This window comes from Molothrus ater, chromosome 4, assembly GCF_012460135.2.
Source record: "Molothrus ater isolate BHLD 08-10-18 breed brown headed cowbird chromosome 4, BPBGC_Mater_1.1, whole genome shotgun sequence".
NCBI lineage: Eukaryota > Metazoa > Chordata > Aves > Passeriformes > Icteridae > Molothrus > Molothrus ater.
In genome coordinates this window covers 60346331-60371839 of record NC_050481.2, presented here as the reverse complement: position 1 = coordinate 60371839, position 25509 = coordinate 60346331, and the positions used below count along the sequence as shown (strand labels likewise).

Here is a 25509-nt window from a genome sequence, read left to right as displayed (position 1 = left end):
TAGAGAAAAAAAAAAAAACAAACAGAATTTCATAATCAGATTCTTTTTATACAGTTGCAAACATATGGTCCTTGATTATCTTTGTGATAATAACACAATCTTGAAAAAGCTGGTGTAACTTAAATAAGTTTACATAAAACTTATTTGTAAGACAAGTTTTTGATGCTAACACTATATTAAATACTTATTTGTGTGCTTTTAGTAGCACAGAACAGCTCCTGTTAAAGTCAATAGTGAAATGCACTTCAGTTAGGCAGGATCAAAGCCTGAAGGAATACACAATTTCCTTCTTACTTGTGATGCTCTTCATAAAACATTCAATTTTCACCCTTTGTGCATAAGTAGAGGCTCCTGAGAGAGATCTTTGTTCCAGCATCAGGAGCACACTACACTGTCTCTGGTTGCAAAACTCCTTTAATCTGGAGGTGACAAACAGAAGAGATTAATGGCTTCAATTTGGGCACACAGAGCCACATGGATTCTTTAACAAAGGCAGAACATGATTGCCTGGGATTTAAGAAAGAAAATATTGTCTTGGTTCATGAGTATAAAATACACATTATTATATAGCTTCAGATATTTTTAACATCTCCATAGAGATGAGAATGCTCTGTACACTACAGTGCCATATCAGCAAAACTGCTTAAGTGTATGTTTAGGGAAATTTCATGAACTTCAGTAGCAGAAGACAGTTCACTAAAGGTATAGATAAACTGAGGGGTTGAGCAGGTGTTCAAACATTGGAGTAGTTGTTATATCATTGTTTTTACAAGAAGACAGTCAAGACACACTGTTGGAGTGATGTTTCCAAGAAGTCTGGGGGTAAGAAAGAAGCTGAACCAAATTTTCTTGCTCTTTATACCCCAGATTAGACTCAAGAGTGACCTACAAAATCACCCTAAAATGCAAATGATGTCAACTTTGCTATTTGTTGGTGCAAATTCTGGTATAATGGGAAAAAAAAATCTTGTCTTTGTACCATGAGGGGCTTTACTAAGCATCTTTTTAGATGGATGTTTTGGATAAGGTATTTTAGTCTAGTTTTATCAGTGAAAGTGAGGGAAACTTTTAATATAAAAATATATTTTAAAAGTTTCATTTAAATACATTTAAAAGTTTCATCCCTTTGATATATCTATGTATATTTTTCCTTGTCTTTGTGTTGTTTTTAGAGACTATTTGACCCTTTTCTGAAAAGGATCAGAAATACAGGCTAGGATTTTAAGGGAGGTTGCAGAAATGATGTTGATAGATTTTAATTGCTAGCCAGTGTGCTGTCCTCTTTGATAAAACCTTTTCTTAAGTCAATTAAAATGAAAGGCTTAGAACACAGGAGGGTGCAAAGAGGTGAGAAGAAATGATGTATGGTCATATTAGCTGGAGAGGTGTAATATTCATTTGCAAAGACACAAGGGAATGCAATGATGATGGGCCAAAAAATCTCTTCTCCTCTGTTATGCTGGGAGCATAGGAAAATTTTTCCATGGTGTTTGATGTGAGTGTTGCAAGAAAATGCAGTTAAGACATTCTTAAGATTAACTTGTGATGTGTGAGGCTGAAATCAAGAAACATTAAGTACCATTCAGGCCTCTGGGAAGGTGTGACACACTCAGCACTTTTATAAAACCAGGCCATTTAATTATAGCTAGGAGGTTAGGGAAGGTGAGTTTTAAAAATCTTAGCCAAAAGCCTTAAAATATCAAAGGGGAAGTAAATGTAAAAGTTTAGAAGTGTGAAGCTGACATATGGTGCAATGATTCTTGGGTTGGTGTCAATTATGCAGGTTGATTGGAATTAAATAGAACTCTAACAACACTGGAAAAGCAGGTGGATGGACCCAATGTAATCAGCTTCTTCCCTCTGCAGCCTCAGCTGTCTTTGAAATATGTATTTTTGTTGGAAAATGGCTGTGGACTGAAAAAATGTTTTACTGGATTTGTGAGGGCCTATCTTTCCTATTCTGTCTACAGGACTGCAATTGAAACAATGAGAAAGAAAAAGCCAAATGCAGGAGATTCAAAACTCTTTGTTAGCTAAATAACCAACAGTAAGAAATCAAAGCTAAATAACCAACAAAGCAACAAAAAAAACCCAAATGCAACTGACCATATGATGATAGAGCCTTTCCAGTCCAAGAATCCCTTAAGCTTTATGCTCTGTGAGACTCCAAGGCCAAAACAGGTTCTGCATTTTGTGTCAAGGCTGCAGCGATGGAATATTGTTACAGTGGATTTAGTTCATCCCCATCAGTTCTTCCACTGATACTGGTGGAGGTTTTTTATAGTGCTTGGCTTTGGGGCACTATACTTTGAAGCTCAGTTCCCCTCCTTCCTGAAAATAGAATAGTAATCCTGCTGCCTTTGGGAGAAGAAGTTGGCTCAGAGAAGAATTATATTAGCATGAAATATTAAAAAAATATAAAAATAAAGAAGAAACTTGCTTGAGAGAGAACAATGAACACTCATTTGCTGTCTCATGGAGACATTTTGTGATTCTGTGGAAGATCACCATATGACTTATATGCTGCTGAAGGCTCCTTGAGGGCCCACTGTTTTGTCTCTTTTGCTTGAATGACTACTTAGAATGAGAATTCTTTGCCTGTCCTGCACCTGAAGCAATTAAAACTGGATGGAACACTCATGTTTTTCTGATCTGTGATTGTGTGTACCCTCTCAGGCAGTTTGTGCAGCATTATTGGAGGAAACATTAAGAGTAAAACTATATTTTCTGGCTGAAATTCTTACAGGAGCTAAGCCTGTATTTTAATGAGAAACCAGAAAAAGAAAATAAAATTATTTCCTCAGTTGCCCAGTACCTCCCTCCATGCCTTACCTTCACGTCACCATCCTGGTTGTGGGAGCAGCTTTTGTCCAGCCTTGGATTCAGGAGCAATGTCTTCTCTTGTCTACAGAAGAGCTGTCAAGGAGGCATCTAAATGTGTGTTGATCTCTTATGAACTTGTGGCAGACTGCTGGCAAGCAAATTCCTAGTTGAATGAAAGTCATTGACTCTTAAAAAGTACCTATTAAGTACAGCAAAATACAAAGCAAATTGAAGATGTCTCTCTGTTTAATGTTGCATTAGCTGGATAACTTGTTCTGAATGTTCTTCTTTTTGAAATATTGTGGAGATCTAAATAATCTGCAAATCTGGTCAAGAACTCTAGTTTCTCCAAGATGCTAATAGATTGGCCAACCATAGTATAAAATATCCATTAGTCTTAGGATCTCATGAAGAAGATTAATTGTGTGCTAAACTGAAAGCAGAAAATAAACAGCAAGTTTAAATAGTGTTGTCATAATATGTTGCATGGCATACTCTAGCTATTTAGAGATAAGTGTTTTTGGAAAAGGAGAGGAAATGGGATAAATGCAACATCATGAATAGAGTGCATATGAATTTCATAGACTATTAATCTTTAATCTTTAGACTTCCTATTTAAGCCTACAAATACATTAATCCAGGCATCAGCTCTTCTCTGCTATCTAGATCATGCAGGTCACAGATGTTGCTATAGTAACCTTGCATTACCAATGCAAAGACAGTCAAGGATCTGGCTATCTAGATAAATAAAATAATTGAAGGGTGCTGCAACAGCATTCTGCTTAATGTAATGCTTAGATCCATTGAATGAGCACTTGGTCCTGCATGGATTAGGGCCTTGCCTTGAGGAGTATGAGAAAAGCTGGCTCTTGAAGGCAATTTCCTGTGAAACAGGTCAGTAATTAGAGAGATGCTCTTCCCTGGGAAGGCCCAGGATGTGTGTCACAGCTGATGTTCAGTTGTTCCAGTCGTCAGTCACATTGTCAGAAGACAGACTGCCATGGATCCTGGGTGTGGAACCTGCTCTCTGGATGCAGATGTTGTTTAGATGTTTTGAAAACCAAGGAAAGGTGTTTTCTGTCAAGCTAAAGTAAGCCCATGTTGTTGAACGCAGTTGTTGAAGATACAGCCCAGTGCTAGTGGGGACCAGACCCTTTTTCTTACAGGAGAAATAATCTTATTACAGAGTGTTTTGTTACAGGCATCATTAAATGCTAGTGCTGGTCTGTCATGGGGGCCTGTCTTGATGACAAAGGCATGAGAATTTTCAAGTGAGAAGCAACAAAATTCTGAATCAGATTTGCCTGTGAGTTGAATATTTCTCCTAGTTACTCTGTGGACTTGACCCCCAAAGAAACTTTGCAGTATTTTGGTATGTAGAGGACCCATATGAACTCTCTAGGCAGGAAAATCCTAACTTGTATATTTTTCTTGTAGAGTGAGGAAGCTTCCTGTGAGAGTTGTTTGCTTTTACCTTGCCTCTGAGTTTTCAGAAAGCGCTTCCTTCTTGTAGGAAATTCTTGTAGAAATTTTGAGACTTTTTTTTTTGTTGTTTTAGTTAAGTATGGCCACTGGGTTCAAAAGTAATGCAGGAATGCAAATAGATAGAGGCAATAGTGAGTGTAGACATCATGGAATAATGATGATTACTCCATTTTCCTTGGAAACCAAGCCTAAAAATACTCCTGTAGCCACAGCTCATCTGTGCTACCCATGGAATTTGCTGGCTAAGCCTGTAAAATACTACTTGAGCCTAAACCAGTGAAATAAGGGAAGAGTTAAAATTCTAGTCTTCTGTGAGCCTTTGTTCAGCCTTCAGTCCTACAAAGGAAACCTCTCATTGCTTTAGAAGGGTCCCAACTCTTTTCCTTTTTGTATGGCCCTGAAAAGGCAGATCAGTTTTGCTGCTTGCTTTATTGAGACTGTCAGCCCGCTCCTGCCGAGAGGCTGCTGCTGGCCGGGCAGCTTTCTGCAGGGGAACAAGGGAAAGAAAGATTCTGCATCAGAAATTCCACTTGTGTTGCTCTCCTTGCCTCCTTCCCAGCACAAAGGTGCTTTTGTTTGTGCTCAAGAACCAACTGAAAAAGTTTGGCCGTGAAATGAGCTCTCCTCTGGAGAAAGGGGAAGGGGTGGAACATGTGCCATGCAGCCTGAGACACAAACTTGTGCCCACTCCCTCCTCCAGTCGTGGGCTAGAGATGGCTGTTGTATTAGCTGGTTGTTGTGTTACTTCACACAGCTGCAGGGCAGCTCATGAGACAGCAGTTGCTGGTTTGAATCCTTGAAGAAGTAATTTAATAACTTGGAATATTTTATTCTTATTCTGCAATATAATTAGATAGGAGAAAACTTGACAAAAAAAAGTGCTTCCTCTTTGTTGGTGGGACACAGGAAATATTTGAGTATTTTTAATTTGCTCACATTGGTATTTTTTTCAGTTCAGAGTATTTGGTGCTGTCAAAAGTGTGAGAGAAGAAAAGCACTTCCCTTGCAGCTGACACTCACTTAGACTTCTCAAGGTGGGCATTACTTTAGTAGACTGAATAATGTTAGACTCCTGGAAATAAAAATTCTCCCAATACACTGGGAGTGTTCCCACTAGTGTACACCCCAGTGTACACTCTTACAGTGTATAGTGTATCAATCTCTGCTGATAAAATAAGTTCTGCCCCTGAAAAGATCTTATCCATGTTGCTTGTTTCTTGTGTAACCAAGGATTTGCAGGATTAGGGAAGTATCCACATTGTTTTTCTTCCTGTCAGAGACTAGGGAGTTTTTTGTGTATTAGTCTTACATAAATGTAGCCTTGCACCCAGCACTGCTGGGCACATTTCAGGATTTAGGCTCCAGCAATAAGAGGCTAGATATGGCCCTGACATCCAAGGCAGTTGGGCACTAAATCAGATGGGTAACTGAATGTCTGACTCTGTGCTTAAATCCCTTGGGCAATGATAGAGAAAGCTTGAAGGAATTTGTTTATTTCCTCTTACTTCTGCAAAAGTGGGTGGTTTTACATATTTTGAAGTGAAGACAGAATGTGTAATCCTCTATAAGAAATTTTGGTGAAGTGAGGGTTCCTAAAAGTTGCCCAGTGTCATTCTTTATGTGCTTGGTGCCCTTTCTCAGTCTCAGGTCTATGGAATTTGCAGGATAATCAGCCACATAGTCCCAATGACTTGGTATGTTCAAGCAAAGGTGTGGGATACAGAATGTCTGCATAATTAGCTGGGACAATTTACTTCTGGATTTTTGGCTAAAGAGGCTCAGAGAGCTGACCTTTGAGCCTGGTGTCCAATACTGCAAGTTAAATACAGGCTTGGGGATGACTGGAGAGAAAGCACAGTCATTCTGTTCCTCACTGCAGCCTGTGCACAGATGTGAGAAATGGAAAGAGCTGTGGTCTGGGGAGCTGCTTTCCCTCAGAGGAACATACCAGTTGGACTAGTTCATCCCAGGGCTGCTGCTGAATCTTCAAAAGACATCACATAAAAATCTATTTATAATGGCTTGAGGAAGGGTGGGAAGAAATAAAGTGTGAACAAACCATTTATTTAAAAATTAGTTCATGCTTTCAGTGAAGTTCTGGTTTTTCCTGTGAGCTTGCCAGCATCCCTTAATTCATATCACTTAGAATAAAATGACTTCTGGGTGTAAGGAAGGTTTGAATTGTCTTTTCTGTATCGCTAAATAATGATTGCTTGGGGAGAGAGGAAATTTAAATTGAAAATGAATGAGGTATAGCTGGTAATATGTTAGATGCATTATTTCCAACATGAGACCTTCAGTCAAAAGAGAAGTTCATCTGTAACAGTTAAAGAGCACTGCAGCAGGTACTTGTATTTTAACTTTTCCTCTTTTTTGAGTTGAATTTTCTCCTCATAACTACTGCAACACTCTTCTGAGGAAGCATGTGCCATGACTTCTTAGATTGCCTAAATTACATTCTTTTGTTGTAGTTTATGAGACAGAGGATGCAGGGGATCTGTACTTTGCTGAATGACTGATCTTCACTTGTTTTCTAGAAATGTGAAATTTTTCTCTTTGATTTCTTTTTCTGAAAAATCTCACTTTCTACAATTTGTATCTGAACAATACAGACCATGAAAATATTAAGCGTCCTATTTATGTTCCTGGATTGGAATTGATTTTTTCTTTTCTTCTAGATACGTCATTACAACTCCCCTTAAATTACACTGAGTCAGGCAGCAGTGTAGAAGGGGTACTAACTGGTCCCATGAAGTATCCCTTGTGCTTTGCTGAATGGCAGATGATGTGTTTCTTATACCTGAGCCTCATTTTTAACATTTAGAAAACAGGGCTGGTATTACTGGTGGTAACAGTGAATAACGTAGTGAATTCTGGGGCAAGATTTACTGGACAAATCTGCTAGATGGAGAGGAGTATGGCCTGCCTCAAATTCCCCTCCAAAGACTCCCAATGAGAGCAGCAAACTGAAAGCAGATGGAGACTTCTCTGTCTGGCTGAGGAGAAGTGGGACTGGTTGTGGTGGGTGTCCTTGTAAACCTCCTGGTTTGTCTTCCCATGGAGCAAGAGGGAATCTTTGAAGCCTTGTGTCTCCTGGGGCTGCAGCAGCTTGGCACTTCTGAATTGAGCGGCATTAACCATCCACCAATGAACTGCATAAGCAACAGTGGGATTTGCTATTTAATTGAACTCTGCTTTTCTAGCTGTTAATTATACTCCTCGTATGGTTTTTCATGTTTAGCTGTATCATTACGCTTAACAGAATGTTTGTTGTTACCTGCTGTGATCTTGAATAATTCACAGTATTAACATGCAATTAGGGACCATCATAAGTTCTCCCTAGAGAAAACCAAAAGTTGCCTTCCTAGTTTTGTGTGTTTGAAGATGAGTGGAAGCCAGGTTCTGGCTTCTGTGGTCCTTTATCAGAAAGAAAATTTTGAATCAGCCAATAAAATTAAAGTATGCATGTCAAGAGTATGGTATACACAGTATATTTGAAATATTTTTATGAAATTACTTGCCAAGCTGGAAATAACCCAGGTAAGTCAGCCCTGGACCTCTGTAAACAGCAGTGGGTTGTACTTACAGTTAATTGTTTCCACAGATGTAGTCAATGACAACATTGTGTTTATCCTATGGCGGTGTTACTGCAGCTCTCAATTTCATTTCGTTTCCTTTCCTTAATGGATGGGTTTACGGAATCTAAAAATAAAATCTTATTTTCCCATCATGACAGGGATTTTCTTACATGGGTTTTGTGAGTTGCCCTAGAAACAAGAAAACACTGAAGTTAGGTCAGAAAAATAAGTGTTATGCCAGCCATTGTTGTTTTGGTTTCTTTGGTTCCATCATAATATTGGATAAATTATGTGGCTGAGGAGTCCAGCTGACAGTTGATGCTGGCAGGTGGCTTCTGAACAAAGATAGGTGTGGCATATTTCTTTTGATGAGAAGAAGGTCAGTGGGAATATTAGATGCTGAAAAGTGTCCCTGAGGCTGGCACGTGTTCTGGAGTCGCTGCTCTCTGCCAATGTCTGTGCTTCACTGCTGTCCCAGGTTTGCATTGACTTCACATAGTCTGTATCAGCCAAGACCTTTCACAGTGCAAGGATAAAATCTTTCTGGCTATCTCCACAGGTAGCTATGAGATATTTTCTCATTTTTCCAAATGATGAAAACCCTGGTCCTCTGAAAGCGAAGCAGACCTGTTTAATGTATATTCAAAGGCCATTGCCAAAGGTTAACTGTCTTCTAAGTACCCAGATTGTTCCCTCTACTCACTACAAGTTCACAATCTGCTTAATATATGCACAGTCAGGGAGAAGCTGTAAATATAATGCTAAAAGCAGACGCTTGGAACTATTGCTCTTGCTTCTCTGCAGCTTATGCAACTGTTTGCAGTAGCTTGTTGCCAACACAACTGTTGTGTCCTAGTACTTTGGGCTTCATCTTGTAAGTCTCCTGAATATGCTGTTCCCATTACAACACTTTGAGCAGATCCATGTGAGGAGGTTTTGCAAGACCAAGTAATTAACTGAAAGCCACAAATACATCACCACCTGCTTAATTCATCAGTCAAGAACTGAGCTAGCTCATGAAGTTGTGCCAGCTGGAGTCCTGGCTAAAAAAAGCCAAAACCCTGGTAACCAAACATTTTGACCATCAGAAGCCTAGACCTCAAACCTAGATAGGTCATTACACCTTCTCCCTTGTAAATGACTGAAGATCACTCTTTCAGAGGTTTTCCAATGAGTCTTCCTGACCTTTCAACTGTACCTCTATGTCCACTGATAGCTGTTCTCATCTGTCTCTTCCATCTGCAACCACAGCCATCTCCTTGCAGACAGACCCAGAAAATCTCTGACAATAAATAACATTCTTGCTCCACAAGCATTTAAGTTGATGAGATGATCCAGGAAATTGCTGCTCTCATAAATTCCAGTGTCTGTGCTCAAGGCATAGTGTAATCTCTGACACTTGTCTGCCACTGTGGATCTCCAAGAACCCCTTATAAAATTATAGCCTAATGCTTTAACAAATTGTAGGTGGGAAGGATACATTTTATGTAAATTTAGTCAGGAAGTCTTTGAAACTAATTGCTTAAAGTGAGTGAGGAAAGCTGATGGAGTGTGATAGACACACAGAATTTTTTTCTGCTTTTAGAATAGACAGTGTTGATTAACTGGGCTTAGTATAGCACTGCATACATTAACTAAGCATCCAATTGCTCACGGATGAGCTTGGTCTGTGCATGAACTAAACAGGCCATGATCTGGATGTTAATATAGATGTGGATTTAGGGAGTTTTGGTGTTACACTTCTCCAGAGAAAACCATTGGTTTTGGTGAACTTGGCATTGAATTATTGTCCTGGCCTAGTGCCAATATTTTATTTGTAAAAATGTAATTAGACAAAAAACAAACAAAAAATCCAAACAAACAAACAAAAAAACAAGTATGAAGTCATATCTGCAGAATAGACTATTTCTTCTGAAAAGTTTCAGACTTTGGAGTAATGGGAGGGAAATCCTCCTTCACGTATGCTCCTCAGCATCAGTACCCCTGAGAGGTGTCAAAGGCTTGTCTGTCAGTCAGCCTGCTGGTTTATGTGCCAACTCCTGTTTGGTCTTTCTGGCTTGTGCTTGCTAGATGTGCTGACTTGTCTGTAAGAACAGCCCCTGATCTTTCTTTAGGGCCATTCTGGACACATCCACCATTCTGCAGGTGTGGGCTGCACTCCTTGTTCCTGGTAGGTCACCTTGCATTGTAGCCATATTTGCATCTTTATAGAAAGTCAGTGATTCATTTTCACACTAGCTGGAGGCTACAGTTAAAAGTTAGAGTTATGTGCTTGATCTAGACCTGGGATATGCATAGATGTCTACGTGTATTTGATAGCTGAATAAAACACATCACTGTGCCTGCTGCAGCAGGCCAAAATTGCTGTTCTCAGGTATGTATGAGTGTGTCATGGATCTGTGCATGCTTCCTCTCAGCATGAGAGCTGGACACTTGCTGTTGACTTGTGTTCTGTTCCCTGCAACATACCTTGACCTGGTTTTAGTGGAGAGAAGATCTGAGAGTGGATAGACTATTCCATCCTGTGCCCTGTGGATATACACGTATGAATCCCTGACCACTTCCATGAGCATTTCACTGGGGTGACTGGTGGATGTGTGACAAAATGGAAAAGGTCAAAGGAAAATGCAGAACAAGAAGCAGCTGAAAGAATATGTGCTGGAGTGAGCTCACAAGATAACAACTAAGTTTAAAAGATTATATTAAAATACAATTAATATAAATTAAATCAAAATACCTTATTTCCAGAAACAAAACTAACTTGAATGGACGAGCACTAGTGAATTAAAAAAAAATTTTAAAAGCCTCATGAAAATGATCCAGTGTGGCTGTTTGGAAGCACCCTGTGGAGAACATGTAATGATTAGAGGTATTCGGAAAAGTTGATCTTTGGAAGACTGTGGTTTCTGTGGGTCTCCCTTAACAGAAAAAAAAAAAAAAAGATGGATCTGAGCCTTTGATGAGCAGTGCACAAGGTTAGGTAGCAGTCACAGCATATTCTGCCTTGCTTATGTGGGACAGAGAGCCAGATGCATCCTTGTTACATAAGCCTGCTGACCTGCATATAGAGCTTTGTGGTAATAGGAGTTTCAGAAAAATAAATCCTATTCAGTTTAGCTTACACAAAGATAGAAAATCCAGGTATGTTTACAATGGGAAACTCCACAAGACATGTTATTTCCTAAGGGGCTTAGTTTTTAAATTTAAATTGGGAGGGCTCGCATACTTGGGACAAAGAGGATAGGAGAGGAGGCATTTAATATGATGCAAGATCAGTCTGCTGAGTAATGCTACAGTCTGGATATGTGGGGAATGGGACCACAAGTTGTGTTGTACACCAGCCATAACAGCCTATTATTCAAGTGGTGCAGCATGAAAAAAGTTCATGCCAATTTGCAGAGGATTTTGATGGATTTGTTTAATTTGACTGTATTCTGATTTGAAATGAAAATTAGTATTTTTTCCATTCTTAGTGAATAAAATAGAATATTTTCTGTTGGAAGGAACCTACGACAATCACCTAGTCTGAAGGTAATGATATCTAGAACTAAGAGACATCAGGCTCTGGGGTCCCCAGCTTGAAAAATCTGTCTGGATCCTCTGGCTGCCTAGGGTGCCAAGGATTTACACATTTCCAGGGCTTCCAGGCTCTTTCTTCTTTTCTCTCTGCCTGGTGAGCTAACAGAGAGCTGGCAGCCTTGGAGTTGATGGGCAGAGATACTCTGCTCTGAGTTTCTTGGCATCCTGCCTAATGAGATCTGTAGAGGAGCCAGCAGCTTAGGAGCTCTGCAATCTCTGAGATAATCCTGGAGCAATAACTTCTTTCTAACTCCCACTCTCTGTCAACTTGTCAGGAATACACTTGAAGAGGACCTGGCAGGAAATTGAGTGTGATTTCTGCAGTGTCATCAAAGTCAAATGTGCCATTAAAAATGTTTCTGACCACTTTTAGTAACCCCACGCAGAAATCATAACATGTCACCTGATCCTGGAGGTCCTGCACCCCTTTGTTGCTGATATTGTGGGTACAAAGCTCAGTGAGGCAGAATAGAGGACAAAGAAATATTTACACTATTCCAGTATCTTTGAAGTTGGGATGTGGGTCACCTGCAGCTCTTCACACAGCACCAGCCTGCCTGCAGTCAGATGGCCTACAAACCCCAGCTGTCCTGAAGGTATTGCAAGATGTGATTATTCCAGGAAGGCTCTTGACTGGCATAGTGGCTAGAATGCTAGTGCTGGCAAAGTAGATCAAATACATGTTGGTATCCTGTTTTTTTTTCCTTCTTCCCATGCTTGCTTTAGGATTGACCCTGAGCTGTGTGTCTGAGTAGAGATACTGGTCCAAACTGTGCACAGGAGAATTTTCTGGGCACACATGGGCCCCAAGCATGTACTCAAAATTCAGTAGGTATTGCCAATGTGAGTTATAGCATCCAAAAGGTTGCTGTAATTTATATTTATAATCTACAGCTACAGAGTAATGTTTTAGCAGTTGGGAAGCCCTGGAAGGTGAGCATCCTCTTGCTTTTTCTAGACATAGAGCTGGAGGATGATGGGCCCTGTGGCTCATTGTCATGACTGTGGCCCCTGCAGGGTGAATTAGGACTAATGATGCAATGCAAAATTGCCCAAATGACAGAGAGAATCTGGGCCACTGTGTTCATCTTGTCTGATTTCCAAATTTTTCAGTGCTCAGGGGGACAGCATTATAACAAAGTTCGAATTCCTGCTATGTAGGTCATATGCTGCATGCTGAATCCTCCATCACAGGGATAAAGCTGGACCAGGGAAACCTGATTTGCATCTGTAAATATCAATTGGAGTAGCAGATGTTTTTCTTTTACTGAATAATTTCCAAGGAGTTTAATTAGTGATAAAACCATCTAGGCTTTTACTGTTGGTGGTACATTAAAATACGTTGCAGTAACTGCAACTTAACTGCAATGTGTTGCAGTTATTAAACTCTGCAGTGTTTAGATTTCTGTGGCTGAGCAAGATTCACTGTTGGTCTGGAGGCTTTGGAAGTGACAAGTGGTGTGTCTGGCTGTGCCACGGAGTGCTCAAAAGTACCATCATCCTCCTGATCCAGGAACCATGGCTGTGCATCCTCTGTGTCTGTCTGACACACAAATCTGCAGTAGGTTCATCTGGGAACAGAAAGCCTATGATTGCTCACAGACTTGTAATGATACTGTTTTGATTATTATTTCTAAAAATTAAAATCTGACCTACTCTAGCAGTTATTCTGGCATTTGTTGGGACTTTATAAAGATCAGGCAAGGAAAACAAAGCAAAACAGTAATGTTCAAATATTTGAGTCTTTCTAAGGTTTTGCTATGGGGTGCAGAGCATCTAGAAATCCTCTTCTTCAGATGCTGCTTAATCTGCTCTGGATGCATATGCATCATTATTCCCTGCATGGTTGGAGGGGCTGTGAGATGAAAAATGCCTTGTTGAAATGTGAATTCACTTGCCTGTTTTTCTTAGGCTGATAGCAGCAAGGCAGACCTGCTGATCAGTTACTCCTATGACTGTGCATTTTAGGGGAAGAAATTTCTTTGTTACTGCTGCAGCTCTGTTGTAGCAATTTAAAAAATGTGTCTAAGGAGGAGGCAATAACTCTGAAAGTGTCTTTGATGACTAAACACTATACTTTAAATATGCAGTGTTGCTGCTGATTTTTCCAGTCTCCTGTGAGTCATAAAATCTTGTCTCATATTGAGTGAGCTATTCTTTATGACCTTGACTTAAAAAAAAAGAAGCCTGTGACTTCCCCTAAGTCAAATAATTTAAATTAATGGTTTTCTGTAGGATATTTGAAGTGCTTTTCAGATAATTAAAATTCCTGAAGGACAATGGGCAGGTCTGCATTTGCAGGCATCACTGGTGTCCCCAGGACAAAGCCCCTCTGGCCCAAAGGGTGCTGTGCCTTAGATGAATACATTCTCAGTCTTGTGTGCAGCTGTTACCATGCAGATGTGAGCAGAACTGCCTGGGAGGCTCAGCTAGGGAGGAAGCAGAATATTCCAGAGACTGAAGGGCTCAAACAGCTTCCACTTTCAAGGGCCTTATTTTCTCCTGCTCAAAATTTGTGCTCTTCAATCCCAGCAGGTTTTTCATTTAATCATGGCTGTACTTACAAGGTTCATGGCTGCTACCTATTGCAAATGTATCCAGTGGTGTTCTACAGCTGCTCTGTGAGCATGACACTGCACATTGCCAGCAGATAGGAGAGGAGGCAGTTAATATGATGCAAGATCAGTCTGCTGACTGATGCTACAGTCTGTATATTTGGGGAATGGGACCACAAGATGTGTTGTACACATCTTACCATGATGATTTCTATGTTAAGGGTGCCTCCCTGAGAAACTGAAAGGGGAAGGATGTGAAATTAACCACGTTGAACACAGTTTTATTGCATTTTTTTGCAGGGGAGGGAGGCTGTGGGACTCTTGTGGGTCAATCTGTCTGTTACATTTTCAGCACTGGAAGGAACACCGTGTTGTAACTGGGTGCATTCCAGTACTAAACACACATTGAATTATATTAGATGTGAAGTATTTGTTGTGGGTTGTTCCTGCTGTCTGGTATTGCAGGTAATTTCTTGATAATACTAACTTCTTTAACCTCAGCAAAACATGCACATGGTGGAGGTTTTCTCCATTTTTGACTCAACAAGATGATCGTTCTGGAATTTACTTTTTCATTGTACTGGGTTACATTATTGTTGTGAGATGCTTCTCAAAAGCAGTGTGCATGATACACAGAGGGTACCACTCTGCCACCATATTTGGACATGTCACACTGTTACTGTCTCCGTAGTATGATGTTAACTCATTTACATTAGCTTTTAAATCTGTTATGATTGTCTTAATGGGAGAAATGTAAATAACATTAAGTTCATGTGCATAATTTACCACAAAAAAAGCACCTGCATTTAATAAATGCTGTTATGTTTTCAAGGCTAATAAAGGCTTGGAGCTGTCTAAATGAGGCAGTGCCATTATAGGAAAATCAAATCAGCAAAGTAAATGGAGTCCTGTCTAAATTCCCTTGAATACAAAAGTGTTTTAATTGTTTCATATTTTATATTGGAATAAGGCCACTCTTTGATAAGGACTAGCACTGGGTGAAGACTATCTTTAAAAAAAAATCCAGCTGGTTTTTCCTTTTTTATGTATGTGTTCCAACAATCTGTGATCAGTCTTCAAGGTTTCCTAGGGTGTCATTTTAAATTGCTGAACTGCCTCATATCAGCACGTTTCACCCTAAGCCTCTTGGCAAGCTAGCTATCCTTGGCTGCATGTTGGGGATTTTGGGTTAGCAATTGATCTCAGAAGTGTGTATGTGTGTTACTGCTGCCTGCCTGCAAAGTTGTGGAATATTTGATGAGCTGGAGGTTAGACATCAGGGATCTTCTGTAAGCATTTGCACCTATGAGCTGCAAAGGATTGCAGGGATATTGTTCCAGAATACATTTTTTGAAAGCAAATATAATAGCTAGCTAGATAGATAGATAGATAGATAGATAGATAGATAGATAGGCCATTAACAAAAGAAATGAACTCCCAGAATGACGTTCAGCACAACAGTGAGTTCAACTGTCCATGCACATTTCTAAGATTCACATTTGCAGGTCTTCTTCACTATGGTTACCCAACCTTAATTAAGACTCCTAAGTTGTTCTTCTCCAAGCAGTATGAAAATGAGTCTGTGTGTGTGACATTTTTATTAAGAGCTCTGTAGCATTAAATAGCAGCACTGCTTGTATTGTTGTATATTGCCCATATCCTACTGTTAATGAAAATAAGGTATTTTCCACAGAGTTGAGTAAGACAAGGCTCATTTATCATTCATGAATGCATTTTTCCAGAATTACACCATTAGTTTATATGAAAGAAACTGACATAAACACAGAGAAATTATGTTGAATGAGATCAATATATCTAACCTTTTCTAGTATTTTATACCTTTATTAAGCACAAGAATGTAGAAATACATAATATCATTTTCTAACAGAAGAGAACCTAATTTATTTGGGGTTTTCAGTATTCATGGTTGGTTAGTTGGTTGTTGGGTTTTTTCCCCTTGGATGCAATTCTTTTCCTCTGAGATATAGGCAATCTCTGTTGGCCATTGGTTATGCCTGGGATCGATATGTCTTTATTGAGATTTTAATGAGATTCACACCTCTTGAGCTGCAAAGTGAATCCATCAAGTAGAATTGCATTTTAGGAGCAGCAATTTGTGAATGAGAAGACTACACTGAATACTATTTGATCTTCTTTTTTTTTCTACCAAGCACAGAAATCAAATGTTTTTGTAAAGGCCATGCTCTTAGTTATATAGCTTTTCTTTACCAAACAGCTGAGGCATCCTGTGTTTATTATAGCAAAATGCAGCTTTGCGACCTTTCCTTTCTTTTAATCACTTTCTTTTTTTCAAGTTTTCCTATTTGCAAGTAATCAATTTTTTTCTAAATGAAGATGTTTATATTTTAAAACAAGGTACTATAAAACACATATTAAACAATTTATGGTAGATAATTTTCTATTAAAGTGTGCCCTTGCCACAGACACATTGATTTTCTGTAATTAATAGAAATTATAAAATGACTGGATTCTAATGATGATATAAGTTAGACCAAATAAAATATCTGTAATTACATTATAATATATTAAAGAATAGCACAAGTCCTCTTGCCTGACATTTTCTCTCATTTTGCTGCTGTAGCTCCTACACAGTGATAGAAACCAGTGGTGCTTCAGTGGTTCTAAAGAAAGGATAATTTGTGACCCTTGATAAGAGCAGAGGCACAGCACAGTACTTTTTTTATATTTACAGCAGAAACTCTTTTTAGGTGTTGCATAGGATCCTCTTCAAATATTTTTTCACAAATAGCAAAAATATGCATTTCTTTGTTGGATATAAAGAAATTTTATTAATTCCTTGAATTTTGCAGTTTTTTTACTTTAAATACCTCTAGTGCTGCAAACCAATGGAAACGTGGTGTTTCTGGCCCTGCACATCAGGGCTGAGGTAGTGAGTAGCCACTGCTGAGTTGAGATGCTTAATGCTGGGCTACACAGTGGGGAAATGTCCCCAGTATGTATTGAATGATATTTTGAAGTCACACTTGGGCAGTAGGAAGTGCATGATGGTCCAGCACTCAAACCCACTTCAGATATCAGGCATTATTTAGACATGTTTTTACTGTGGTATCACCATGTCTCATGTCTTCTTTCAGATGACCAAAATAAGATAACCCCTTTTACTATCTCTGTCTTCTAATGAAGACTATTTAACTTCAAATCCTTTGTGTGGATTCATTACAGGTGGGCTCAATGATCTGAAAAGTCTTTTCCAATCTAAATGAGCACAGGCACTCTCTGAGATTTTAGGATTGTGTGTACAGTCCTGCAGCTCTTAGTGTTCTTCCTTCCAGATGTTGTTTGTCTTTAAAGTCTCTATATTGGCTCATTCCTTTCTGACTTTGGTGCACACTCTGAAAGTTTTAGCAAAGCTTTTACTGCTGTACCTCCTTAATGGGAGGAAGATGACATCCATCCACCTTGTGCTCTTCAGGGGATGGAGACCATGGACCCTGGCAGGGGCACAGAGCTCTGCTCTCCAGGCAGCTGACTGGAGTGGAGGAGTCCAGCAGGACAGCTGTCTTTAGGAGGTGGTCAGCACTAGGTTTTTTCCACCATTATGAGCTCTATAAGATTCCTTAAAAATGATATTTTAGATACTTGAGGGAGCAGACTGCTTGTCCTGTGAGAAGAGGCAAAAGGGGTCTACGCTGGTGCACCTGGGGAAGAGCCAGTTTTGGGGGCACCGCATAACAGCCTTCCTGAAACTGAGGAAGCAACTGAGAACCACAGAACCATGGAGCAGAGAGCCAGGCCCTTCACAGTGATGCATGGTGAGAGGGTGAGACACAGTGGGCATAAGATGAAACAAGAGAAGTTCAGACTGGATATAGGAAAAGCATTTCCCTCACGAGGAACCCCCAGCAGTGGGACAGGCTGCCCAGGAAGGCTGTGCACTCCACTCCAGGAGTTATTCAAGCTTTGATTAGGTAACCCCTGGGTAAGCTGCTCTGACTTTGGAACTGACTCTGCTCTGAGTAGGTTGGTCTAAATCACCTTCTGAGCTTTTTCCTGTGGTCTTACAATTTCCTGACACTTAGCACAGGATGAACAAGTACAGGTGTGATGGACTGGGAGCAACTAGAACAAAGAAATGCTGGTTCCTCCCAGAGGTGGTAAAAGGTTGGAGAACATCAAGTGAGTGCATGAATATGGATCACTGATCTGTGTTATGCTGGAAATGATTTGGTCCTGGCTTAGAGAGTAGTGCACAGTCATCACTTTTATGTTTCAAGGTTTCCTTTGAGGTTCCAATGTCACAGAGGAATCAGTTTTGTTTAATGACCTTCTACATTAGCAGTTTTTTGTGTTGGTGACTAAAATTGATTTTGCTTGTGATGTGAAGGAGAGCAAGCCCAGCTTCTGCATCATTGCTCAAGCGTGTGCTTTAGTCCTACCAAAGAATGGGAGGCCAGCAAATTTCTGAGCATCAGAAATACCCATGCTGAAACTCTTAGGTACAGTATTGATAAAGACTCAACTGGATTTTAATCTCTGTGATGCGTGGCTGGAAACTGAACCTTTGTGCTTGAGCACTGGAAATGCTTGGTTGATGCTTTTCTTTGGCAAAGTAACATCATTAAGACCTTTCTTATTTCCTCAGGCATTTCACAAGAGAGAATTTATCCCTGACCAGAGTAATTACAAAACAATTCAGTAGAGATTTATGTTCTACACTTCTCAGTTAGATAAGTAGTATGAAAATAAAGAATAAGAGAAGGGTGGAGGATAAATTTGTCAGAGAAATAAAACTGCAAGGAGCACAAGGTTTCATAAAGACTTCTGGTGGACAATGAAAGAAGGGAGTGAATAATTCACATAAGGAGCAAGGATAGACAAAGAGGATGAAAAGAATGAAAGAGAAAGTGAAGAGTCTGGGAAAAGAGACAGAATAATTGGCAGCTAGTGTTTCAAGAAAAATATAATAAAAAATGAAGGAAATATTATGCAAATAATGATTTTACATTTGTAAATTTTCTTAGTCTAGCAGTGCATGTTTGACAAATATTCTTTAACCCTCATTTTGGAAAATTAGAGAACTTAGTTTAAATTTAAATTGATGGAAAACAAAAGTTATGATTACTAAAGTGCAAAAAAATGTAGATTCATTGAATTAATGGAGTTTGAATCAGATTTCCATCATTCTGGCCACACCAGTTTTGGTAGTTTTTGATAGTTTTTTCAAGCATAGTTTTCCATGACAACTACCCCTGATACTTTAGGGACATTCTACCTTTTGAACAAGTCAATAAACTGACAACTGGTAACAGTGGGCAGCTCCTCTGCAACCAGTTGAGGAACTAAAATTGCAACCTCTCTGTCTTCTAAAATAAAGGTAAATTATTGGAGAATCTAGAGACTCACCCTCCTGATCCTCCCCAGAGCCTATGCACAGCAGTAGGATCACACAAAAGAGACTTCATGTATGACTGGAAGAGACAGGGATGTGTTTCAGACTATTCCAAATTACAAGGCCAGCTCTGCTAGTACTAAGTCATACTTCTCTTTGTAATGTTAGTTAGAAATGAAAAATTACCTGATGTCCTGAAAAATCCTTGGAAGGTGTGGATAGCAAAGGCTGAAAGTGTGTTCTGTTCAGTGTTGTTTTGATTGCACTTAGGCTACAAAGACATTAATCAAAAAGAAGGTGATCTGTGGAGACTCTAGTAGTGTTCCCTTTCTTTGCCTGGAGATAAGAATGAACTGCAATGGATTTTCTTTGTTTGCAGTACAGCCTGGACTTTCCTAAATGATTCAAAGAGAAGGAGTTCCAAAACCAATTTTGTTAGGATGCACCTACGGCAGAAGCAGAATTAATGTATAATGTCTTAGGAAGGCTCCAGAAAGCTTCTGGTGTTGTTTTGAATGAAAAGCAAGTCTGAACACTTCCCATTTTCTGATCCAGGATGGAGAGCTGAACTAGGGAGTATGCAAGGTCTCTAAATGCTTCTCATCACCCGGAATCCTTGATGTCCTCCTGCCCAGCTGACACTTTCCTGGATCACTGACTGATTCTTGCATATCTCACTGGTTTTATGTCTTGCAATACTCAATCTAGCTGCTTCTCCAAAAATAATGTCTTCCCCTTTATTACTTTGCCTTGCTCCTTGGGATTTTTCTTAATTTCTGTTCTTCATGCTTGGAAAAATCTTTCCACCCTGAAGTATAAGCCATGAAGGCTCTTTTCTTTCCCGATTTTTAATTTTTCTCTTTTGAGGGGCATGTTGGTGACTGGGATGCATTTTAGTATTGACAGTTAATTACCAGCCATTTATTATAATAATAATTGCAATATAATATTTTTAACAAAATTCTCTATGCTATTATCATCTCCTGTACTCCTGATGTACTAAGATATGTGTTTCTCCAGTAGATATCAAGTTTTAGCCAGAGTTAAGTATACAAGCAGTGCATCACTGGTGATGTTTTACAGTAATAATGACAGCCTCACTGGAAATTGTAAAGCCTGATAAAATGTTTTGTAGGCTTTGAAATTTAATATCTGAGGAAGGATGCAAATGTTGAGTATTTCTCTGAGAAGAGTCATAGAAACAGAACTTACTTGGAAAGCTGGATTTGTGATGGCTGTCATCCCATGAGTTGAACTTTATCCATGAGACTTCTGTAGATTCCTGCCAAGTGGGTTATGATTGGGAAGATTGCAGGGAATGTTTATTTTCATATTGATGAATGGAATTTTGTCTTGTGTACAAGAAGGACTAGCAAAAAGGAAAAGCATGGAATGTGCTTTTCACCTAAATCAGTAAATCATAGGAGAATATCTCAACATGTTTTGGACAGTTCAGTTTCTACAATGTGCTGCCATTATGCTGTGTTTGTATGGAAGCACCTGGGCAAACTGCTTCCCCAAAGCTGTATTTCGACCTTGGATGAATAACACACAATTCCCTAAATTGTGAAAATACAGATACTTACCTTATGCTTTTCTCCTTTTTTTCCTCCCTTTTTTTTTCTCCTCCTTCCTCTTGTCCAGGGAAGAATGTATCAGTCACACAGAAGAAGCAGTAGAGCTCTGAAGGATGGATGAAGTGTGGTTTGGCCTGAAGGTGACTGCAGCTGCTCCGTCATGGGAAAAAGTGAGAAGTTGCCCTAAGTTGCCATCTGCACCATTTAGCCACCTGCTGTAGTGGAAGCTGGCCACGCACACCAGCCCAATGTGTGGTTTGAGTTTGAGTTTTGTTTTGTTTTCTTGGCATCTCAGTATTTGCATTTTAAAGCAATTTCCAAGCACAATCTCCATCTTCATGGGTCGGCTAATGTGGATATGCAGTATCTTCAGCCTTGTGTGGTTTTGAGCATTCCTGAAAGAGCCTTTGATCTGAGTTGGGATGTTTAGTATATCTGAGAATGTGGTACTTGAGGGTACAAACTGTTTAGCAAATGAGACGGAATGGCATTTTTACAAGGGTAAGTTGGAATTGGGAATGATCTTCGGGTGTGCTGAGAGGCACTTGGAACATCAAAGTGCTCTGTCCTGATACTCTGAGTATTTCAACCACATGAATAGACCACACTGAATTTAACTTTCAGATAAAGCACTTGCAGGCACACATGCTTCTCCTGAAAGAGGCCCTTTTGTGCACTCTGGTTGGCAGCAGCCCATATGACACAAACACATTTTGCAACCATGCTGCCCAGTACAGATTACACACCACAACCCCCACTATTCACCTCTGGGAGCCCTTTGGGAAGGCAGGCAGATGTGAGTGCAGGCACCAGAGCTGTACCTAAGGAGTCCTGGGGGTGCCTCCACCCATTCTGTGACTAGAGGCACAGAGCACTATTGAGTCAGTGGCAATACTTGTGCTGACCTGAATGGCAGCAGCTGCTCTCAAACTCTTACATTGGGATGCACTTTCAGTTTTGACAACTGTTTTATGTCTTGTATTTCCCTTTTTTAACGTTGAGCTAGCTGCTAGGATGTGCTGTCTTTACAATGTATAGTTGCCCAGTAATTACAGATATCCCTTGAAAGGAAGCAGAAGAAGAATAAACCGTGGAATCCCAAATCAGATTAATGTAATGTGCATTTCTAGATTACAATTAGTAACAGGATGACATGTTGTCATGGTAACATGTGAAGCTTAACTACAAGTTCCTAAAATAAAACAATGACATATGTGTAGGTTTCTATCCATTTGCATACTATCCACATGAAAACATACATAATTTCTACAACACTCAGGCAATTAAACTCTACTTCTTTCTTCTGAATTAAGTGTTGAACTAAAATATCAGGCCTCTTTCCTAGTATTTATGCAAAATCTCCCACTATCAATTATAAATGTTTATGATGAAGTCATCCATTTTGTAACATCTTAAGCTTTCTGCCTTTTGGTTTCATTTTGGAACAATTAAGGAATGTAGAACATTCTTCACTCTTTGTGGTTTGTACCACATTGATCTTGAAATTCTACCACCTCCTCATACAAAAATTGTCCAACCAATATTGGAAAAGTCTGCTTATTAATTACGTTGATAGACCAGTGGATGTGTTTCATGTGGCTGAGGATGGGGAAGTAAACCCCAACTTACCTCAAATCATTGGAAGAAAGCAGTAAACTTTTCATGTGAGATTGTTAGCTAAGAGAGAGAGCCAAGTTATTATTTTCTAGTTGCCTTACGGTGAAAAGTATTGTCTACTTGTTAGTGAGTCTGAGTTTCTTTGACTAAGCAGAAGTTAACTTGTTTAATGTGCTATCTGTGGTAGAGTTACCAGGACATGCTTTACATGTATTGTCATTTCATGGTAAACCTTCAGAGAATGAAAAATTGGTCACTTTGTTCTGATTGCCTTCTATGCACAACATTGTTTTGGCCAAATTCTTTAGTCAAAATTAAGATGCTGCTAAGTTCTGTGAGTAAATGCAATCTCCTTCTGTCACCCTAATTAGACAAGATGGGCAATGTTACATGGAAAATATGGTTTCTTTGGCAGTTCGCTTATTTATGTATACTTTGCTGTATAGACCATTGGAGGATATTGAAAATACAGATTACAGGCTGCTCCTTAAGCGACCTTTAAATCCCAAATTCTGTTCTTCACACCACTATGGTTGGCAAATGCTGCAAGTACAATGATTGACTCTGGCGTGATAATCACGTTATATTCAGAATAATGCAGTTGCTGGGAAATGTGTCACATACACAGCAGAGTTCCCAGGATAAGCCGCCTGCTAAAGCATGGCTGATGTTTGTCCTTGTGGCCTTTTGAAAAGTGGAAACTCTGATTTTTGTATTTCATAAATATACCTGTATTTCTCACTTGCAGATGAAGGTTTTTAATATTTGAATTTACTGTGGTTATGGGGTGGAGGGAGGGACATGTGCACGCTGGGTTTTGCCACTAATCCTTTGGAAATCCTTTAGTGCCTTAAGGAGGCAGAGGGGTAACAGGCCCTAGGATGACAGAAACTTGTTCAACCTCTTTCCTGCTTTAGAAGAATTCCTTTAAAATATATTGTGCCTTTGGCTCTAAATATATTTGCATTAGAAATCAGTAGCCATGGGATTATGGACAGGAATTTTTGCCCCTGTAGAAATGTTAGGAAAGAGAGTATACAATTTCTTGCATAGGACATCATCTAAAAATATAGCTAGCTTAAATTCTACAGTTGGGATCCATACTAGGAAAGTTGCAAGTTGCAGTTAGAGGCAGGAAAAAATAAATTAAAAAAAAAAGGAGAAAGTTTAAATATACTGGATTAAATGCTTGTATCACTGAAGTGACTGGCAAATTTCCACGGGGTTTCTTGGGACCAAGATTTCATGCTTGCTTCTACTTGGCTTAAGAAATTCTCAGATGTGGTAGATATGTGGGTATCATGGTCTCTTTAATGTTGTAGGAGAGGAAAAGAGAGATTAGTAGTTTTGGACACCTGCCTTGATTTGGAGTTGCTGGGATCTGTGGCATAAATCTCTGTTAACTATTGTTTCTCTGTGTAACATGGACTCTTGCTTTGGGAATATGAATATGCAAATGTAAATTCCAATGTGAGAGGTTCCTGTGCAGTGTGCCAACCGATGCCAAACAACTACATTTCTCTACTCTCTGAACTGTGGTCTTTGTCAAAAAGAGGGAAAATGTAACTAACAGATAAAAGCCACTCCAGTGCCAAAAAAGCCTGCATGAGGCAATTCATATATCACTCACTGATGGTCCTAAGCAGCTCTTAGGAAAAGCTGAATAAGCTTTTAGCTCATGAGTGAATTTTATCTTCTAGGAATTAAGAACAATTTGTTGGTACAGAGCTAAATTTAAAAAAAAGAAGAAAAAAAAAAAAGAAGGCCTGAAAATCAGACTGGTGGTGGTCTTCTGTTTTGCTCCCTGTGATGACAAGCAAGTTTTAAAGAATTTGTAAATAGTTAAAAGAAAATCATTACATGGCTCACAGTATGTAAGACAAGGCCCAGCATGAAACGGATTTTTATAGCTTATTTATAACTTTACACTTCTGTCTTTTGTTTGGAACTTGAAAAAGGAAACCATGTAAATTAAATAAGGACTGAAGACTTACTGCACATATTTATTGACTGAAACAAAAATATTTCCCCACCTTCTGAGGTATTTATGACTAATCTGGGATGAATCATGTACGGAGATCTTGCCTTTTGAGCTCTAGTGCTGTACAACTGTTCAACACTTTTGCACAGCCAGCAGAGGAGTGGTAACCAGAAGTCATGAAAAGCAGTTGTTAGGGCCACAAATATGGATTTGAAGAGGTACCAAAGAATGCACAAAAAAGCTGGGATTTATGTTCTGATACTGATTAAGCAGGTGTAGCAGTTAGACTGGGGAGGGAGGGGTGTTTGTAAATAAATGCAAGAAGTTTAAACTCTGACCCGCGACCACCCTGTCACTGGTGCCACATTAGTTCTGGCTATGTGAAAGCTTCAATAGTATAAAAGAGGCCACTCGTATTTTAACTAGGTTTCATTAAAACCTTCTGGATAACTCTTCAGCAAAGATTTCCACTCTAAGACATTTGCCATTGATATAAACTGTACATATGTATTAATATTCAGTGTAACTAGGAGGATACAGAATTGTAATGAAGTCACAAAGTCTACTTGATGATCACAGATTTGTAACTCTCACAAATTATGTAAGATATGTTGACATTTTATCTTGTTAACAAGATGTATTTTTCTATGTTAGCTAAATGTATAATTTGTATAATTTTGTATATTAAATGTATGCATATTTTAAATTAAAAACATTATAATTTTATTATTTTAACTTTAAAATGGTGACAGAGCTTCTGAAATACAGTTTTATATACAACTGTATCCATGGATAGCAACCCAGGAAGTCTTAGATTTGAGGAAGGGGCCACCTGATCTTTTAACAGGGTAAGGAAATTGTTTACACCTGAGCTCTTGCTCCTTTTGGTGGAGGAGCTGCCATTCAGCTTCTGCTGAGTTAGTGGAATTAATATGAGCTGGCA

The 25509-nt window shown here is 39.2% G+C and overlaps 1 protein-coding gene across 8 annotated transcripts in view; it reads left to right on the top strand.

Annotated features, from left to right (window-relative positions):
• Positions 1-25301, top strand: part of JAKMIP1 (janus kinase and microtubule interacting protein 1) — a 228491-nt gene extending 203190 nt beyond the window's left edge. For all 8 annotated transcript variants that reach the window (XM_036383143.1, XM_054514751.1, XM_054514755.1 and 5 more), the window contains one exon: positions 21036-25301. In XM_036383143.1, coding sequence (XP_036239036.1) covers positions 21036-21089 — 54 coding nt within the window. In that variant the 3' untranslated portion in view covers positions 21090-25301. The remainder of the gene's footprint in view (positions 1-21035) is intronic.
• The last annotated feature ends 208 nt before the right edge of the window (positions 25302-25509 follow it).